This window comes from Bos mutus, chromosome 1, assembly GCF_027580195.1.
Source record: "Bos mutus isolate GX-2022 chromosome 1, NWIPB_WYAK_1.1, whole genome shotgun sequence".
In the NCBI taxonomy this organism is placed as follows: Eukaryota; Metazoa; Chordata; class Mammalia; order Artiodactyla; family Bovidae; genus Bos; species Bos mutus.
The window spans coordinates 66,768,547-66,787,811 of NC_091617.1; the positions used below are offsets into that span (position 1 = coordinate 66,768,547).

At 53.7% G+C, this 19,265-nt stretch overlaps 1 protein-coding gene across 1 annotated transcript in view; it reads right to left on the reverse strand.

Moving 5' to 3' along the window:
• Positions 1–396: 396 nt before the first annotated feature.
• ADCY5 (adenylate cyclase 5) overlaps positions 397–19,265 on the reverse strand; it is a 158,874-nt gene continuing 140,005 nt past the window's right edge. Inside the window, exons 15-21 of the mRNA XM_070370234.1 lie at positions 17,825–18,000; positions 15,733–15,762; positions 14,568–14,700; positions 9,152–9,415; positions 7,913–8,117; positions 4,427–4,551; positions 397–2,731 (exon numbers count right to left, since the gene is read on the reverse strand). Coding sequence (XP_070226335.1) covers positions 2,603–2,731; positions 4,427–4,551; positions 7,913–8,117; positions 9,152–9,415; positions 14,568–14,700; positions 15,733–15,762; positions 17,825–18,000 — 1,062 coding nt within the window. The 3' untranslated portion in view covers positions 397–2,602. The remainder of the gene's footprint in view (positions 2,732–4,426; positions 4,552–7,912; positions 8,118–9,151; positions 9,416–14,567; positions 14,701–15,732; positions 15,763–17,824; positions 18,001–19,265) is intronic.

The following is a 19,265-nucleotide window of genomic DNA, read 5'->3' on the forward strand; positions in this document are numbered from 1 at the left end:
CCCACTGCCACCTACTTGGGTCCTTTCGATGATCTGTGTTCCCTCTTGTATTTTCAAACTTTCATTCCCTTAACATGGAAACACATTTGGCTCACCTGTTTTAAAACATCCTCCCCTTGGTCCTGGATCTTTCTGGTTCCATCCTTCATTGCTTGTTCCCTTGGTCCCTCTCCCTATCTCTCCATCCTGTGGCCTCCTGCACCCTGGCACGTCCAAGGTCACCAGTGTTCTCCCACCTGCTGCCACAATGACTGCAGTCTTTGGCCAACATTCTCACCACAGCAGTGCACTGTCCCCACTCAGGGGTGCTCTGTCCTACACTGAGAGCACTGTTCTTCCCACTGGAAACAGGCCCACTGCCCCAGACGCAAATTAGACCAGAACACGTTACCAGTGAAAGTGTTTAATAGTTAAATTATTTAAATAGACTTTTCCATTTCCATGGGAAATCATAATTGTATTCATTTTTGCAAGAGCAGGGATAAAAAGAGTGCACACCCCTTGGAGGGAATGAAGAGCTAGCACTGCACGTGGTCACCAGTCACTGCCAGGATGGGAGGGAGGGGCCCCACAAGGCCAGGGAGTCCATGACCAACAGGGGAAACACTGGAGAAACCAGCACACACGTTACTCAGGTTGGGGGCAAAATGAAAACCCAGCACCACTGGCGGGCCGTATGGAGAGGTCAGGACTCGAACACAACACCATGGGGAATGCCAGCCCCTTGGGACAGATGCAGGGGTGATGCAGAATTCAGAGGATGGAGCAGCAAAAGCACAGGGAAACTAAGGCTGCCAGTGTTAGGCCCATAAGCTTTGCTTCTCAGAATTGTGTTTGATTGGGGTGGGAGGTGGTGTGTAGAAAGGGGAGGGCGGGGCTGGTGTCCACTGAGAGGTGGTGCAGGGGGGTGTCAAAGTAACGTTTTGCAGCTGGCATGTAGCTGCCTCCTCACCTCCTTCAAGCTCACATGGGAGGCGAGAATAATGCTGCCCTGAGACGGAATGAAGAGATCTGGGCACAGGACCCAAGGATTCTGTTTGAATAAGGTCTCTATGACAGTATATCCTTTTCCAAATGCCTCCCTCATAGGACATAAAAAATAGAAATTTTTCTTGGTGTATTTGACTGCTCCCACCACACCCCCCAAATGAAACCAGACAAAATGAAATTTCTGCTGGCTTGGCCCAGGTTGGCTCCACTCTTTCCTCTGTCTGGTTTGTAGATGGAGAGCAAAGCCCCCTGTCTTTCCTTGCCTGAGGGATCATCTCCAGAGAGAGACGCCTGCACCTTGGAAAGCCAGGCAGCCCAGCCTTCCCCACACCACCACGCCAGCTGAGCTCTCAGGGTTGCAGGGGCTGCCTGTCTGCCCGAAGCAAAAGCTGACATCTCCGGGAGCGGAAGGGTGGAAGGAGGCCCTGCTGTCTGCCACGGGTTGAGGCTGCTTCCCTTGACTCCAGCTTGGCCTGAGATGGGAAAGAGGCTTTTGCTTTCTTTTTATTCTGTTTGCATTTTACTTAATAGAAGTGACAAGTTTGTGTGTGTGTGAGAGAGAGAGAGACAGGGAGAAAGGGTAACGTGTGCACGCATCTTCCCACATATGGAACCCCAAAGGGACACGCTCACTGCTCTGGTTGGACCTGGGAAAATCTGAGGTGAGGGAAACAGGTGTCCTGAATGAGAACAGTTCCACAGCATAAACACGCGCACGCACACACACACACACACACTCCAGTACACACATTGACATACATACAGTACAAATGAGCACAAACGCCCTGCTGTGCACAGCCGTTTTCTAATATAGAGAATTTACAAAATATAGAATTTGGTATATTTGTTAGATCTCCAAGGTTTTCAATAATACAAAATAAAAAATACAAAAAGACAAGTTGGGATCCCTGGCCTCCCTCCGCAGTGGCATCCTGGTTTGCTTGTGGGCCTCTTACACGCATACAACTAGCACAGTCTAAAGAAGGGCACAGAAACGTGTTTTGTTTTATTTAATAAATATTTTCTTTTTTTCTCAGAACCACCACTCCTTGCTCCGAGTCCTCTGGCCTCCCCCTCGCAGTTAGTTCTGCCCCCTGCAGGGGCACCGGCCGTGGGTTGTGGGAGGGGCCCGCGATGAAGGCCACGGCCCATCCAAAAGCCAGCACTCCTGCCGAGGCCTGCAGAGCCGCTGCCTCGGTCTGAAGTGTAAAGGCTCACATAGAAAAGCAGCCCCGGGCCGGGCCAGAGTGGCGCCGCCTCCCGCCCGCCGGAGGCCGAGCTCCGCGGTCCTGCGCCCAGGCGGCCTGCCCTGCCGAGCCCGAGCCCTCCTGCCGCTCCTCTCCGCGCGCGCGGCAGCTCCCGTCAGTCAGAAAACTCGAGGTTCCGACCGCATGTGGCGGCGCCTTCAACAGAGGGTGACATCTTTGGTCAGCTTGGTGCTCGCAGGACGCTGGCACCCCGGGCCTTGGACGGAGACCGCCAGCTCTCCCGCCCGCGAAGGCAGAGGCTGCTTCTGGAGTCAAAGTGGGAAATCTCAGGGCGGCCCCACGGGCTGGAGCGAGGCTTCCGCCTTGTCTCTGGAGGCCAGGCTGCCTGGCGTCCGCGGTGGCTGCTAACTGGGCGGGGGTCCTCCGTTGAGGAAGTAGGTCATCATCTCGCCTTTGCCCTTGACCTTGACCACACCCCGGCACTCCAGCTGGTACGTATTGGCGGCCAGCACCTGGTACATGTCTGTGGTGACCTAAGAGGCAAAGGAGGAAAGAGGACAGGCCATCCATGACCTGACTGCCCCTGACTTGGAAGGGTGGGTGGCAGCCTCAGGGCAGCTCCTCCAAGGAAGGGCCTCAGAACCCAGAAGGAGGCAGCACCCACTCCCAGGCAGGTGGGGTGGCCAGCCCCTCAATGCGCCTGTGGCCACGCACTGCCTATCGCCATCCTCCACAATGAGAGAGCCGTAGAAGCTGAGGGGAGCTCTCAGGAGCTCACAGCTCTCCCACTCCCCACAATCCACGCCCAAGTGTTTTACCAAAGCCTCATTCCAGAACTTTCAGAAAGTTCTAGAGACTGGTTTTCCACCACAGACAGTTTGAGAACCACTACTGATCTTTCTCATTTCATCTTCCTAGGAGGTTAGAACTATGATCTCAGGCTTGGAAAACCTATGCCACTTGCCTGAAGTCACGCAGCTGGTAAATGCTAGAGCCCAGATTCACTTCAGATTGTGCTGCCCGCCTCTGCTTTGGCTTTTGGAACAAAGAGGAGGATTCACAGGCAGTGTCAGTAACACAGGACACTGCTGCAGGGCGGAGGGCCAAGCAGAGGTGACAGGAGGAGCAGTGAGACTACAGCTTCACCACAGGGTGATCCAAGAGCCATTTCTGAGAGTGGCCAGCACCCTGCCGGGGCCCCCATCCACACCCGCTGTCCAGCCAGGGAGGAAGGGGCAGCACATTCTGTGAAGGTAAGCCCTAGGTAAAGGTAGGTGCCCTGCTGCCGGTTACTGACTGAGCCCCTCACATCTGTGTATATGTGTATGTGGGGGTGGGGGGGGTGGGGTTGAAGCTCTGTCAACACTCCTCCTCTCTCTCCGTCTCTCCTCAGGACCCCCACTCCCACCTTTCTGTCCCACTCTCTTCCCCCCCCCAACCCCCCAACCCCCAGGGTGGAGGTGAGAGGAGGCCATCTGGCCAGGCCCCTCAGGCAACACCCACAGGCCAGCCAGGGCCATGCTGGGATCAGTCCCTTTGTTCAGAGGCCCCACAAGGGAGTGAAGTTAGGGGACGGTTAAGCAGTGTCAGTGTGAGCAAGGACCTTAAAAATGGCCCAGTTTGCACTTGGGAAAACCGAGACCAGGAAGGCTAACCGAGGTTCCACGGTTCAGGGCCTCTCTGTGTCAGATCAAGCAAGGCCTGAGAAAAACAAAGAAAAGTGGCTGAAGAGCACCAGCCTGTACAGGATGAAGAGACGAGAAAGTCTCCAAGTCTCTGGCCAGGCTCCTTAGCTGTTAAGATTGGTGGGGGCACCATCCAGGGACCAGTGGCCTTGTCTTGTTTTCAGAACCAAGCCCTGAGTGCTCTAAGCTCCATTTAGCAAATCCTGCTCCCTGCAGCCGCCTGCCTTGTGACTGTTCTGTGTGCCTGGTGTGTGGCGTTAGCACTCCTGGCTTGGCATGGGCAGCTGGCTGTGCCATTCCCCACAATTCCCCCTGTGGCCAGTAGAGGGCTTTGTGCAGGCTAGAAGATCTGTCCAAGGTTCTGAGAACCTGAAACATAATTGTGTTCTCCAAGTTTCCACTGCATCAGCACCAACCACCCCATCTCCCTCAAATGTGGCTGCAGAAATTCTGACTAGGAACTGTGAGCAGCCTGCTGGAAGACCGCTTAGCATCACACAGAGGTCCCCCAGTGGACATGGAGGTAGATGCTCCTGCACTCACCTGGATGCGGTCGGGCACACCGGTGCTGTCCATGCGGCTGGCCACGTTCACCGTATTGCCCCAGATGTCGTACTGAGGCTTGCGGGCTCCAATCACACCCGCCACCACGGGGCCAATATTGAGCCCTGCAGGGCACAGAAGTCAGAATTCTCATCAGGGTTCAGACCAACTCTTTCCTGCCTGCCCTCGACAACATTCCTCCCCCAACTCTTGGCAGATTATCCCCCTGACTCTTGGTCTGAAGACACTCAGGGTCCTTCTGGCTTGAGGCTGTACCTAACCCCACAGCTGCCACTGCTTGGATCCTATTGCACACTTGCTAACTGGAGACCACAGGAACCCATTCACATAGCCACTACTCCTGTGTCCTTGTCACCCAGGCAACACTCAGCTCCTGCAGATCCACCGCTAGACTGCCCTCTTTAAGGCGTCCAGTGACCTTTTGCATTTTCTGGTTGCCTTTCTTTAATCACCCCTCTCCCGGTAGCATTTAAGTTTCCACCTTTAATTCAGAATACCAGACTCGCCTTGCTCCTCTGTTCCAGGGGTGCCACCACTCTCATTCTCAGAACCTGCCTCCTAACCCACTTCCCTGCCCAGTGTCTGCTCTCTTCAAGTAATTCACCCCCAGGTTTCCGCACCAGGGTGGTGATGCTGCAGTGACTGACACCGGGAAGTAATCTGCCACATCCATGTGGACTCTCCCTCTCCTTCTTTCTCCTCCACTTCTGCTCCAGTCTGTCTGCCTTCCTGGTCCTGCCCAAGACAACACTGAGCAGCCCTGCCCCTGAGCCTCTGCTGTGCTGGTCTCTACCTCAAATGCCCTTCCTCCTCTCCCAGCAAAGTCCTTCCCAGGCACATCTGCCTCAACCAGCATTCTCTCGATATTTTCTGCCCCATCTCCAAGGCCCAGGGCACTCCCTCCTATTACATAAACTGTCTCTCATGATGGGCCTCATTAAGCCTAATTGTGGCTTAACTATTTCTTAGCGTGTGGCCACAAATACAGCAGGAGCTCCCACACGCCCCCCTCGACCACTCACTAAATCAGAAATGTCATCAGTCCTCAAAACTCTTCCCTCCACCAACTTCCTCTTTGGGTCCATCAAGCCACAGGTAGCTTTTTGCCCCACGTGCTATTCCCAGGCTGAGCTGTCACCCTCACTGGTGACAGTCATGCTTCCCAGGAAGACATCCCTGCGTCTGTAGGGCAGGATCTACCACACGAGGCTCCCAGCTGCCTGCCCAGCTCCTGTCTGCATGCCACTCAATCCCAAGTCCTGGTCCAGCGCAGGAGCTGGGGCAGCTCACAGAAACATACATGCCAGGAGAGAAGTGCAGATCAGTGGAGCTGGGGAGGTGGAATGAAAGAAAACAAGGATGCAACATCATGGGAAGCCAGGGGTGATGTTTACACAGAAGCACAGACTGCCCATCAGTTAAAGCCACCCCCCAGCTGGCTCTGGTCTGGGTTTCCAGCACCTGATGCAAAATGAAAACCTGGTCCAGTCCACAGGCATGTGCCCCCCACCAGCCCGCACGACCAGCTCCTCAGGGAAAGCCAGTTCCCAGCACTCAGGCCAGAACAAAAGATCTCCTGAGGACCTTCATGATCACAGTATTGACTTTTAAGAATCCATATTTCAGTTTAATGTGCTAATTTTGAGAACTGAAATACCAGTATCTTTGCTGGTGAATCACTGTTACTTTTTTTAAAAATTTGAAATCTGAATCATTTTTGGCCTGAGACATTTCTGGGAGGGAGCTGATAATACATTAAAATTTTGACAAAGGATTGCTCTTTCGGAAAGTATTCTTTATCTCCACCATCCTCAAGAGGTAGAGAGCAGTGCTCGACAAAGCTGTTTCTTTTGAAAAAGTAACTCTTATTCTGAAAGCCTGGGTATCCTTGACAAGATAAGGACAGAACAAGCCACTGAAACACCTTGAACCTTATCAAGCAACACAGAGTTGTGTTTCTCAGATCGTTTAGTGGATGCAGTAGCAGAGCAAATAGGCAAGTGTGCTGATGTACGTGGGTTTTCCCTGCACTATTCTTGAAGCTCTTCTGTACAGTTGAAAAGTGTCAGAATAGAAGACTGGGATAATAAACAACCAAAGGAATACAAAGAAGATGTATAGCACAGGAAATATAGCCAATATTTTATAATAATTTTACTTGGAGTAAAATCACTATGCTGTATACCCACAACCAGAGAAGGCAATGGCACCCCACTCCAGTACTCTTGCCTGGGGAATCCCATGGACCGAGAAGCCTGGTGGGCTGCAGTCCATGGGGTTGCTAAGAGTCAGACATGACTGAGTGACTTCACTTTCATTTTTCACTTTCATGCGTTGGAGAAGGAAATGGCAACCCACTCCAGTGTTCTTGCCTTGAGAATCCCAGGGACGGGGGAGCCTGGTGGGCTGCCGTCTATGGGGTCGCACAGAGTCGGACACGACTGAAGCGACTTAGCAGCAGCAGCAGCATACGCACAACTAATATTATATTGTAAATCAACCATACTTCAATTGCTAAGTCACTTCAGTCGTGTCCGACTCTGTGCGACCCCATAGACGGCAGCCCACCAGGCTTCCCCGTCCCTGGGATTCTCCAGGCAAGAACACTGGAGTGGGTTGCCATTTCCTTCTCCAATGCATGATAGTGAAAAGTGAAAGTGAAGTCGCTCAGTCGTGTCCGACTCTCAGCGTCCCTATGGACTGCAGCCTTCCAGGCTCCTACATATATGGGATTTTCCAGGCAAAAGTACTGGAGTGGGGTGCCATTGCCTTCTCCGATACTTCAATTAAGAAATAATAAATACAAAAATTGAAAAAAATTATATAGGGTTTTGGTTCAAAGATTTTCTAAACAAGTAGAATACAGCTCTGCCTGTTTTGAAACTGGCCCAGGGCCTCTGCTCAGAACTTTCCCCTCTCTCCTGCAGCAGTCCTGCCCCCCAGATACCACAGCATCAACGAAGCTCCTCAAAGCCACCCAACAAGGGCCAAAGCATTTGACAAAGAAGGAATCTAAGGAAGATACGTGGACTCAACTTATCTCCACATCCTCACCATTTCTTTCCCCAGTTTGTGTAGATTAGAAGAACCTTCACATCACCTTGATCTTGCTCACACACACACAGAAACCACTTAGAACTCAGCAATAACCCCTTTCTGAGTTCCGGCCTCTCCCATGGGGAGCCCTGTGCCCTTGGCACACAGCATCCCCCACAAAGCCTCTCTGGTGGGCACAGTGAGTAGAAAAGGCAGGAACTGAGAAAAATGGTATCCTGTGCTCACCACCATGCAGAGGAAGCACCACTAGGCCCTGGGAGAGCTCTGCTGTGTGATGGGCACCAACCCCTACCCCTTGGGCAGGGACATACGATAGCATCAGCCTCCTTGGACTGGCTCATGGAAGCAGGATGGGAGAGAGGGTTTGGGGAGCCCCCACAAGCCCTCAGCACTCTGAGCCAGGCTCACCGATCTTCATCTGGAAGTTGTTGAAAGAGTGCTCGTTGATGTACTTCATTTGGTCCATCAACTTCATGGCGAAGTCGGCCAGGGCTTTGATGTGGGTCTTGCCCACCTTGTCGTAGGTGGAGTCATTGAGGCCGGAGGCGGCCATGTAGGTGCTGCCGATGGTCTTGATCTTTTCCAGCTGCCTGAACCGGTCCTCACTAATGATCTGGGAAGAAGGAGGCCAAACCTGGGTCACCCCGAAGTTGGGTACTGAGGTCTGCAGGGGAGTGCAGCACAGCCCCTTGTGTCACCCGGGTTCACACAGAGGGGCCCATCTCTGTCACCAACTTAGTGGAAAGCCTCGGTGCTCCCCAACAGTCAGGCTGCTTCCAGTACTCATCTGCTGGCTGTCTAGGGGCTGTGGGCTATGAGCCCAGCCACATACAGGAGCCCCTGGGGCCAGGTCACAAGTCACCTCTGGGGCTTTTCCCCCTAATATGGATTGGCAGCCGCCTTTCCCTTTGCTGGCTAAAGTCCCAGCCCTCCCAGGGAAACCTCCTCGTTGTTGTCCAGCAGGCCACTCTCTCCTGTCTCCAGGACCTGCTGGAAGCCTGTCCACATCCATCTCAGCCAACTCCAGGATCCGCAATGCCCGGGAGTCTCAGGGGCTGCTTCTGACTCTGCCTGGTCCCAGCTCCACCATCTCTCTAGTGCCTGTGCACCATGCCCCGGCCCCTGTACTCCTGCTGGGCTTGTCCCTCTCACACTCACTACATGGTGAGCTCCCAGCACTGAGGCTGCTCTACTGGGTACAGTACTCCTCAGGGCCTGGCACACACTAGGTACTCAACAAAGGAAATGTCTTTGCTTCTGCTGTTCAAGGCTTTGCAACTTGGTCCCACCTCCTCCTTTAGCTTGGGTATCCCTCCTCCCTTGGACTCTCTCAATGCTGAGTCCCAGCCTGAGGCCCTGTCCAGCCCGAGATGCCATAAGAGGAGTGGCAGGTGATGGGGGTGGCTGGCGAGGCAGCCAGGCGGGGCCTTCATGGGGCAGCTGAGGCTGAAACACCAGCTCTGGCACTTACAGGCAGTGACCCAAGGCAAGACGCTTAATGTCTGTGAGTCTGGGCCTCCCCCATTGTGACATGGTGATGGGGAATACACGCAGGCGCCTGTGGCAGTGCCTGGGACACAGTCAGGGCTCCTGACGTCTCCACTCACACTGGTGATGGGAAAGGGGGATATCAGGGCCCCGCTGCACCTCGTCAAAGTCTGCGATGATCTCGTTGAGTAGCCGCAGGCACTCGACGCCCTCGTTGTTGGCCTCTAGTTCCACATAGAACTCAGAGAAGTTGGCGATGGAGGCGAACATGACGGCCACGCACTCGCACGACTGATAGTAGAGCTCGTCGTTGCGCCGTTCGCGGGCCAGGAAGTGTGCGGCCACGTCCTTGGGCAGAATGTTGTGCAGCAGCCGCCGGTTGTAGGCCTGCAGCTCCTCCATCTCCTCCTTCTCCTCCGTGGCCTGGGACAGAGGGCCCGGTCAGAGGGAGGGCAAGCAGCAGGCCACTTAGAAAAAGGCAGTGCAGCCCACCTGCGTGCCCACATGGGCCCAAGACTTCAGCAAGTGCCAGCTGCATCCTCACTGCTGTCTCTACTCCAGGTTTTCAATAAAGAGCATCTATTACTCTGACCATCAGAAAAGAGAGCTCTGTAAGTGGCTAACTCCCCGCCTGCCTCTCGGAAAGCGACACCTATGAGAGCGTTGATCCTGCAGGAGGGACCCTGAGTGAAAACAGGTCCCAGAGGAGAAGCTGGACGGATCCTGCCTGCCCCAGATGAAAAGGAGGCAGGAGGGTAAAAGGCCGGTTCAAACCCACGCCCACACGGCCCTCTAGCCACCCAAGTGCGCCTCGATTGTCCATTTGCCTCTTCGTATAAGGAAACGCACACAGAAAACCAATAAAAATCATTTTAGCAGACTGAATGCAGGGAAACCTGCTCAGAGCCCTGCCTGGTCTCCCTGGTTTCCCGAGAGCTGACCTGCCCCAGGACCAGAGGGTGCAGGTGCCTTAAGGTGCCACCTGGGCAGGACAGGGACATCACTGATGTCCCCAAGCTTGGGTCCTGGGCCTGGGACAAACCTACTATCCAGGATAAAGGGACAGTGCAGAACCCTCAGGTCAAGAGGCCAACAGTGGCCCACAAGCTGAAGCACAGAGGTAGTCCTGCACTTTGGTGTGCAAGGAGCCAGCTGACCAGAGTGTTCAAGGGGCACAGACGTCCAGAAAAGGGGTCTGCTTGCTCCCTCCCCTCAACAGCAAACAGAATGGTCCCTTGAATGGGGGCAGGCAACAGTGTAGGTAAGGCAGGCAGACAGGCAGGCCAAGCACCATTAGCAGGGCTGTTTAAAGGATCTAGCCAGCCTTCTTGGGCCTTCCTTAACTGCAGCTAGAACCTCCAAAAAGGCCAGGACTATTTCTCAGGGCCCTGGGTCTCCAGGTAGGCAGTGGCTACCCATGGAGAAGGAGCTGCTACACCCATCAAGGCTGCAGGTCTGGCTCCAGTGGGGGAGGAGAAAGCTGAGGGATGAGGTGAGAGGACCCACCTCATTCTTGGGATGGGTGGGTCACACCCAAGGAAGCTCCTGGACCTCAGATGCCAGGGGGCTCCAGCAGGCACATGCTCTCTTCCTGCCAGGTGGCTCCTGTGGGGTGGGACACTTTGACCATCCCCTCCCCTAAATTGGGCTTCCCTGGTGGCTCAGTGCTAAAGAATCCTGCAATGCAGGAGATGCAGGTTCTAACCCTGGGTTGGGAAGATCCCTTGGAGAAGGGAATGGCAACCCACTCCAGTATTCTGTCCTGAAAAATCCCAGGGACAGAGGAGCCTGGTGGGCTACAATCTCTGGGGTCACAAAAACAAACACGACCTTGTGACTAAACAACAACTCCCATCAATAAGGGCCCCCTGCTTCTGCTCTGGAACAGGTGTGCCCGCGGGAGAAGGCTGGTGGGGGGGTCCCTCTCCTTCTCCCTGCCATCCCCACAGAGGGGCCCCAGCTGCTTTGAAGATGCACCAGGCTGCCCCCACTCCTGCCCCTGCCACCCACGGAGACCACACGCCCGGGAACCCAGGAGCACCTCAGCTCCTCTGATCAGCCCACAGGTGGCAGGAATGCTTTCCCAGAGAGCATCTACCCAGAGTGTCAGGCAGTGGAGGCTGGGGGTGGGGATGCTGGGAGCACAGCTGCTGCTGGGAACAGAAGCCCAGCACAGAAGTGCTGGTCAGGTGAACCTGCCTCCTCTGGGAACTCTGCCCAAGACGTGTGGGCAGTTGCCAGCACAGCCAGCTGCTTCTAGGGCTGGGCTGTGCTCAGGCAGGATGGCTTGGGGGTTCCCAGGTGCTTGCTGGTCCTAATAAGGTCAAGGATATGGGAGGAGATAAGAATGGCCTCTCCTGAGAACCGAGGCCCAGAGGAGGGGCCATGCGGGTGTGTGTCTTGTGCAGGTGCTTCAGGGAAGCTAAGGACCCCAGGCTCCCCACCTCCCTGCCAGCACTACACCCAGCCACCAGGACCATAGATCCGACAGCTAAATGGGCTGCTAGGCGAGATCGGCAGTGGGGCAACAGACCATCATTCAACCACCGAGGACCCGTGCTCAGGTTATTATTTACCCCTGCCCCAAGTGCTGGAGGACGATGGGAGATGGAAGGATGTGGGAGCATCATGAGACGCTGCAGTAGAGGCGGGCAGACACGCCTGGCAAGCAGAGACACACGCCCCCACACTCACACACATGCACATGTTTGCAAGATGGAGAGTGGCCAGCCACTTCCTTGTCAATTTTCCCTTCCTTCCCAACCTTGTACAGAGTGCTTGTGCCTGAGAAAGGACGTGATCAGAGGAGGGAGCGTCACATGTGGTGTGTCCAGCAAGGAAGCAGGGCGGTGAGGCGGGGAGCGGGCATGGTGGGGCAGAGAAGGGGGCTGGGGTGGGGAGGCCAGTTCCACTGAACAAATGAGTAAATATGTGAGAGAAATAGAAGGGGAAGTTATCACTGCCAGCGATAATATTTGCATGCATGGAAAGAGGAAAGCTAGAAAGAAGCCTGAGGTATTGCATTGGGAATGGGGATACTGCTACCAACCCATGGTTTTAAACATCAGCTGACAGTTACTGCAGTAGTATCCATTCATATGTATGTATATGTGTGTATTTTCTATACACTTACATACATTTCTAGCTTTGTCCACAGAGAGGACCTAGAACAGTGAGCACACAGCGTGCCCTGATCTGGGTTTCTAAACACCATTCTCCATGAAAAACAATTGGGGCACTTTGAAGGGAAAGTACCTGATGAGCCCCAGACAGCATCTTGTGCCAGAAAGTAAAAAAATGCTCAAAGAATGACGGAGCGTGTCAAAGAACATGGAAGCCAATCTGAAGACACACGGACCAAAGCCAGGACACGTGAAACACTGAAATAAATAATGAGAGGAGCAGGGCATAAGCCCCACTGAATTCGATAGGAATCGATGAGTGTAGGCTGATGTAGATAATGAATGAAGCAAATAAGAGGAGGATAAGGAAAGCTCTGGGCTTCCCTGGGGGCTCAGACGGTAGAGTCCGCCTGTAATACAGGACACCTGGGTTGGATCCCTGGATCAGGAAGTTCCCCTGGAGAAGGAAATGGCAACCCACTCCAGTATTCTTGCCTGGAAAATTCCATGGACAGAGGAGCCTGGTGGTCTACAATCCATGGGGTTGCAAACAGTTGGACATGACTGAGCAACTAACACACACAAGGAAAGCTCTGCCTTAAAGGAGAATGTCGATCAACAAATGCAGAAGGGGGACTTCCCTGGTGGTCCAGTGGTTAAGAATCCACCTGGCCATGGCAGGGGACATGGGTTCAACTCCTGGAACTAAGTAAGATCCCACATGCTGTGGAGCGACTAAGTCCATACACTGCAACTACAACGAAAGATCCTGTGTGCCGCAGCTAACACCCAATGCAGCCAAATAAATAAATTAATTTAAAAAGAAAGCAAATGCAGAAGGAATGACAGACATAGGTCATCACAGCTGGCAGGCAGGAGTCAGTGATGGATGCTGAGACTGCTGGGGGAGGTTTGCTGAGAATCAGAATATTGGTGTGATGCCAGAGTATCTTTCCACAAAATGCTAATAGGGTACAAAAGGGAAGATGGGGACCTGACAGTGGAGAAATCTGGCAGATGCCCACTTGAGCGGGTGATCAAGGTTAACGTCGCCAGGGGCGGGACGGGCCGACACAGAGGAGTCCTCAAGGTGATGCTCTGAGAAGGGGCTAGCGAGTGTCACGTCCATGGTTTTCCTCCTGGAGGGTGGGGCCCAAGTCCGGACACAGGAAACATCAAGGGCCCCGGACTGAGGGCTACAGAACAAGGACCTCTTAAAGACTGACAGACTGAGAGGCAGACAAGAAACGTAATGGCCAAATGCACAGGGCACCTTGGAGGGGGTCCTGGGCCAGAACTGGGACAGCTGACCAAACACGAATGGTTCTGTGAGTGGATGTATTGTGGACGGACAGTGTTGATTTCCTGTCTGGGGGGTTGCATGGGAATAACGCAGAGAGTGTCCTTGCTTTGGGGAGGCAGACACTGGGAAACTGAGGGGGTGGATTGGGGCAGCGTGTCAGAAAAGAGAAGGTGATGGAGCAAATGCAGAGACCAAATGCCTCCACTTTCGCTCAGCAGCCAGTGAAAATCAAGGCTTCCTGCCCTGGCCCAAAGACTTGAATCTCGACATTACTAGGAAGCTGAGGATGGAGGAAGCCTAAGCAAGCTACAGATGAGCTGGAGAAGTGATCTGCACACAGGAGTCAGGCCAGAGGAGGCAAAGAGGCCAGGCTAAGCTATGCCTTACAAGCAGCTGGGCAGGAACAACAGCTCTAAGCCCCACCCCTACTCCTATCTAAAGCCAGGCTTTCTCACAGGTCCTGGGCACCCTCTCCTGCACCTTTTGAGGTGGTCGAGCAGGTAGTAAGGGGCCACACAAGGGCTACTGCTAGCACCTGGAGCACGCTGTGCATGGCCTAGCATCACGCCCTCCTCCATGTGGACACAGTCAGCTTTCAGGGCACAGAGCCTGGACAGCAGAGTGATGGCTGGATTTCAGCTCCACCAGGGCACCTGGCACCCAGCACCTCTGCCCCGGCCTGGGCTACTGCTCATCAAGGCCAGGGCATAGCCACCTGGCTGGACTTCCTGTCAACGATCTTTGATGCCCCTTCCAGCTGTCTTCCCCTGGAGGAGGCTTCAAGTGCAGTTCCGGTCACATCGAGCCCTGCTCAGACGCCTCTGGTGCCAGCTCCTGCACTCAGGCCTCTGAGGCCCTGGAACTGCACACCCCCTGCTCACCTCCTCTCCTCCTGCCTGTCCACCAGGGTCCCAGCACTGGGCACTATCGAGAGTGGGTTTGCCTGGAGCTCTACGGTTTTGCCTCTTGGCCCCAGAGAGCAGGGGGCAGACTCACCGGGACACAGGGTACCAGGCAATTGGGATGAGGCCTGAGCAGGACACCTCATCAGTGCAGAACCTAGGCCCAGCCCAGCCCAGAAAGTGGCCAGAGGCCTGGGTACCTCCTCCCGCTCCCCCCGCCACCCCCGCCCGAGCCCCTAGCTACCCACCTGAAGTTTCCAGAGGAAGTCGAGGCGGGCAGTGGACTCCACCTGCTGGGCATGCAGGTACAGGGCCAGCACGAAGACGGAGATGATGATGGGCGTCACCACCTTCAGCGCCACCTTGGTTGGATGCTCAGGGCTGCAGGCAGGAAACAGAGGCCCCATGCTTCATGCCAGGCTCCGAGGGCCGCTCAGGCCTGTTTGTCTTCCTCCCACTTCAACTCCCCGCTCCTCACCCTCCTGCTCTAACTTTGCCTGAGGTGTGCCGTCTTCCTGGTGGACAGCACCTGCTTGCCCTGCAGCCCAGCAGCCATTACTCCTCCACTGAGGCTCACTCCCCTGCATCACTGGGGTGCTTCCCTCTGGTTACAACAGGAAATGAACTGGGCCATCTTACAAGGCAATGTATCATCCCAGGTCTCTCTCAGTTGACAAGACAGGGGTTGTAACAAGGGAGCCAGGCAGGCCATACTGTCTCTGGGCAACCTTGGGCAAATCTCTTAACCTCTCTGAATCTTAATATCCTAATCTGTAGAATGGGATAACAATACCCGCATTTCAAGATTGTGGCAAGAATTACAGATACTATATGCAAACTCCTGTATAGTATCTGAGAAACGGTAGGAACTCCAAAACTGGTAGCAATTATTATCTGATTATATTTCTGTTAACATTACTCATGCTCCTAATAAAAAACAGCTGTCCCAAACCCTTCTCCTGTCCTAGGAAAGAGCCCAAACCTTGAAGGCTGCATACTCCCTGCGCAGCAGCAGCCAGGAGGCAAGACCTAACCAACCAACCCTGCAGGCCTGGGCCTCTGCTCCTCCCCTCTGGGAGCAGAAGGGGCACGTGTTCTCCTGGGCCTGGGGTCTCATGTATGCCCCCAGAGAGAGCTGGAGGCCTGTGGAATGGCCTCTGAGGCCTGATAATCTTGGTCCCGAGTCTGTAAGTCATCTTGGGGTGATGGAGACAGTGAAAGAACGGTACCTACCCAGGGAGGCCCCATTGGTACTTAGAGAGGGAAGGGCCTCCTCCTTCATCACCCACCTTGCCACAAGGCCCCCTCCCACCTGTGCACCGCTGCTTTCTCTGCTGGGCTGGTGGCCTGAGCTGGTGGCCTCTGGCAGGCAGGGGTCGTATCAGGGAATTCAAACAAAGAGCTTCAACTCACCACTGGGAGGTCCCGTTGTTGCTGAAGTCTCTGTGAACAGGAGTTGGAGAGGGCTGTTCAGAACTGCTCCCTGCCTCATACCCTCCAGGCCTCTCTGCCGCCTCTGTCCCCTCTACACCCTTTACACCCAGCTCTGTGTCCCCATGCCTTATATTTCTGCCCCCACAATTGCTGCTCCTTTGCCATCCCCCCAGCATCCCTCTCCCCAATCCAAGGACACTTTCAGAATAGGAGGCTTGCAGAAAGCCTGGTCCCTATTAGCATCTGGTCACCAGGACCACAAATCATCCAGTCCTTTCCTGGGACCCTACCTGGGCAGCAGCCTGTCCCCTCTCCCACCCCAGCCCGTCGCTGCCACCCAGAGGAGAAACACACACTTGTACTGTCCAGTACAGTAGCCACTAGCCATATGTGGCTACTGAGCTTACAATGTGGCTAGTACAGGCTGAGATGTGCTATCAGCGTAAAATAGATACCAGGTTTTGAAGAATCAGTGTGGGAAGATATCAAATACTTCACTAGTAATTTAAAACTGACTACATATGAAAATAATATTCTGAATATATTGGTTAAACAAATATATTATTAGAATTAATTGCATGTTTTGCTTTTTAATATAGCTACTAGAAAACTTAAAATTACATCTGTGGCTTGCATAATTTTTCTAGTAAACAGTGCCGCCCTAGAGCCACGCCAGGGTTTCTCAACCCAGAAAGGACCTTCACTCTCTGGGTAGGGCTGCTTTAGTAGGAGGAGGGGAGGGGGTGTAGGGGAGGAGCAGGGCAGGAGAGAAAGACAGGCAGAGTCCCGCTCTTGTCCCATCCTTGGGTAGAAGGGTCAACTTCCTCCTTCTCCGGTCCCCACAGGACCGCAAACTGCACTGCTCCCCATGCTCCAGTCTCCCTGTCATCTACCCACATCCCCGCACGGCCACTGAGAAGTTCTTCCTTGCATCTGCCTTAGATCCTTCACTACATCTTCATTTTCTCAGGTGACATTCTCTGCACAAGAAGGTAACATCTTTTCTGACACTGGACATATGGCCGATGTTATCCATGACTATACCTTCACTGCCAAGCTTGGTGCCCGGAACAGGGCAAGTGCTCCGTAAATATTTTTGAGTGACTGGGTAGATGGATGAATGAATCCCTTCCTCCAACTCAGAGAAAGCACAGTTTGCTGCATTTTCTCAAGGGACACAGACCTGTCAGCTCACATGTTTTGCATTTCCTGATGTGTGTGTTGGGGGTGGGGGCAGGGATGGTAATGGGAAGAAAGGGGTACTATGTATCGGGCACTTTACACACATATTACTACTATAGGTATTATTATTTCCACTCTACTGGGAAAAAATAATGGGAGGTTCAGGAAAAATAGCCAAATATGTGTCTGAAGCTGAGATTCAAACTCAATTCGACCCCAAATCAGAGCTCTTTCCCCTCACAGAGCCACCTCCCTGGGAAATCTGACATCTGTCACTATTTGACCAGGCTGACTGCCAGCTAGAATGCCCGGGGCACAATCTTCATTCGTGCCACCTCCTGGCTGCTCACCATCACAGTCAAGGAGCCTTTGAGCAATGCACAAACTACCCAACTGTCCAGGGAGGCCCTGTCTACTTTGCTGAGTTGCCATAAGGATGAAAGGGATAAAGTATGTCCAGGTGTTTGGCTTAAGGCAGGACAAATGCCCACAAACAACGAGGCTGTTCCTTTGCTCCCACACACCTTGCTTTCCAGCTCTGTTGAACCTTGACCCCTCTGGGCCTGAGGTTGCAAGGGCAGTGAAGTGAAAATAGCTCATCAAAGGCTGCCTGGGACAGATGAGGAACAAATCACTGAAGCCTGAAGTCAGGACTGAGTAAGCGTCTGGAGGCAGAAGGACAGGGGACCTAGTAGCCCTGAGGCCACCCTCATCACTGGGAGAGGGATGGGGGGGAAGAAAAAAGACACTGTGCTGTTTTTGCCTAGGTGGTCAGAGCTGGGAGCAAAAGGACACTCCTCTGGAAGCCCTGCGGCCCCAGTCTTCCGTTTTTCCTGTCTCTCTGCAATGCTCCAGACCCCATTTGGGGTCCCAGGCAGGTGCCACCTACATGGCGTTGGCCGTGACCAGTAGGTCGGCATTGTCAAAGAGCGTGACACCGGGCACCTCAACGACGAGCACGTAGATGAGCTCGATGGCCAGCATGAGCACCAGCTTCCCGATGCAGCTGATCTGCAGGAACACGGAGCAGGCCAGCAGGCTGAGCAGCACGCTATAGGTGAAGTACTGCGGAGAGAGGGCGGCAGCTTTAGCGCCCGGCCCGCCCCCTCCTCGGGCCCCGCCCTCCTCGGGTCCCGCCCCTCCCCGGGCCCCACCCGCCCCCCAGCCTCTCTCCAGTCTGTGTTGATCTCAGGTGAAACCGGGTCTGGGGATGTTTCTGCTGATGCAAACTTATACTGTGATGTGAATGGCCCTGGGTAGAAACCAGGAGATGGGGCTGGCAGGATAAATATCACTAGTTCCAGCAGTGGGGCCCAATGGTTAGAGCAGAGCTTCCCGCTCAGGCAAACTTGAGTTTCAGCCCTGATTCATTATGGACTGTTTGTGTGACTTTGGCCATTTATTCAACCTCTCTAAGCTTGTTGAAAGTGAAAGTCGCTCAGTCGTGTCCGACTCTTTGCGACCGCATGGACTATACAGTCAGGCCAAAATACTGGAGTAGGTAGCCTTTTCCTTCTCCAGGGGATCTTCCCTACCTAGGGATCGAACCCAGGTCTCCTGCATTGCAGGCAAATTCTTTACCGTCTTAGCCGGCAGGGAAGCCCCTAACCTTGTTTCCCTGCATATAAAGCCTTTTCTCTCATGGGCTGACTGTGATGATTAAAAATGATATGACGCCCCCTGGCACAGTGTGTGGTACCCTCCATAACTATGAGAGTGCAGGCTCCAGCCCTGGATCTGCGACTTTAAATTCAAAGTCCTGAAAACTGAAAGTGTTTTCATAACTGATGTGATGGCAACATCTGAACTGCCTTATTTGGTGGCCAAACTGATCAACTGACGTGATGTGAAGTATCACCTTTGTCCTGCTTCCTGTGACTATTCATACATTTTGCTGCAGAAATATTTCTGTGATTCATTATCAGGTGCTGCCCAGATTGCACCGAGGTGTGAGATAACCTTTTAAACTCTGAGAAATTTTACAGTCCAAAACATATCTGATCTGAAAGGTTTCAGATGAGGGACTGTGCCTCTCCCTGTACTTTGGGGGGAACCCCTTCTGGTCTCAGAGCCTCAGTTTCAGAGCCTTGGACAATTGTCCAAGGGGTCAAACCAGGCCATCTCAGAGGTCAATTTCTGTTCTGTCGTCCCCTGATATTAATCCAAGACAGTCAGCATCTATTATTTTGCTCTTTCTTTTAAATTTAGCATCACTATTTCTGCTCCAGGCAAAGCGTCTCACTGCTGCCTCTGCCTTGGGATGGAGGCCAAGTATTGGTGGCTGGAAGTGAGGGTAGCCCCTGCTGACTGGAGGAGGGAGGGACCTGCTT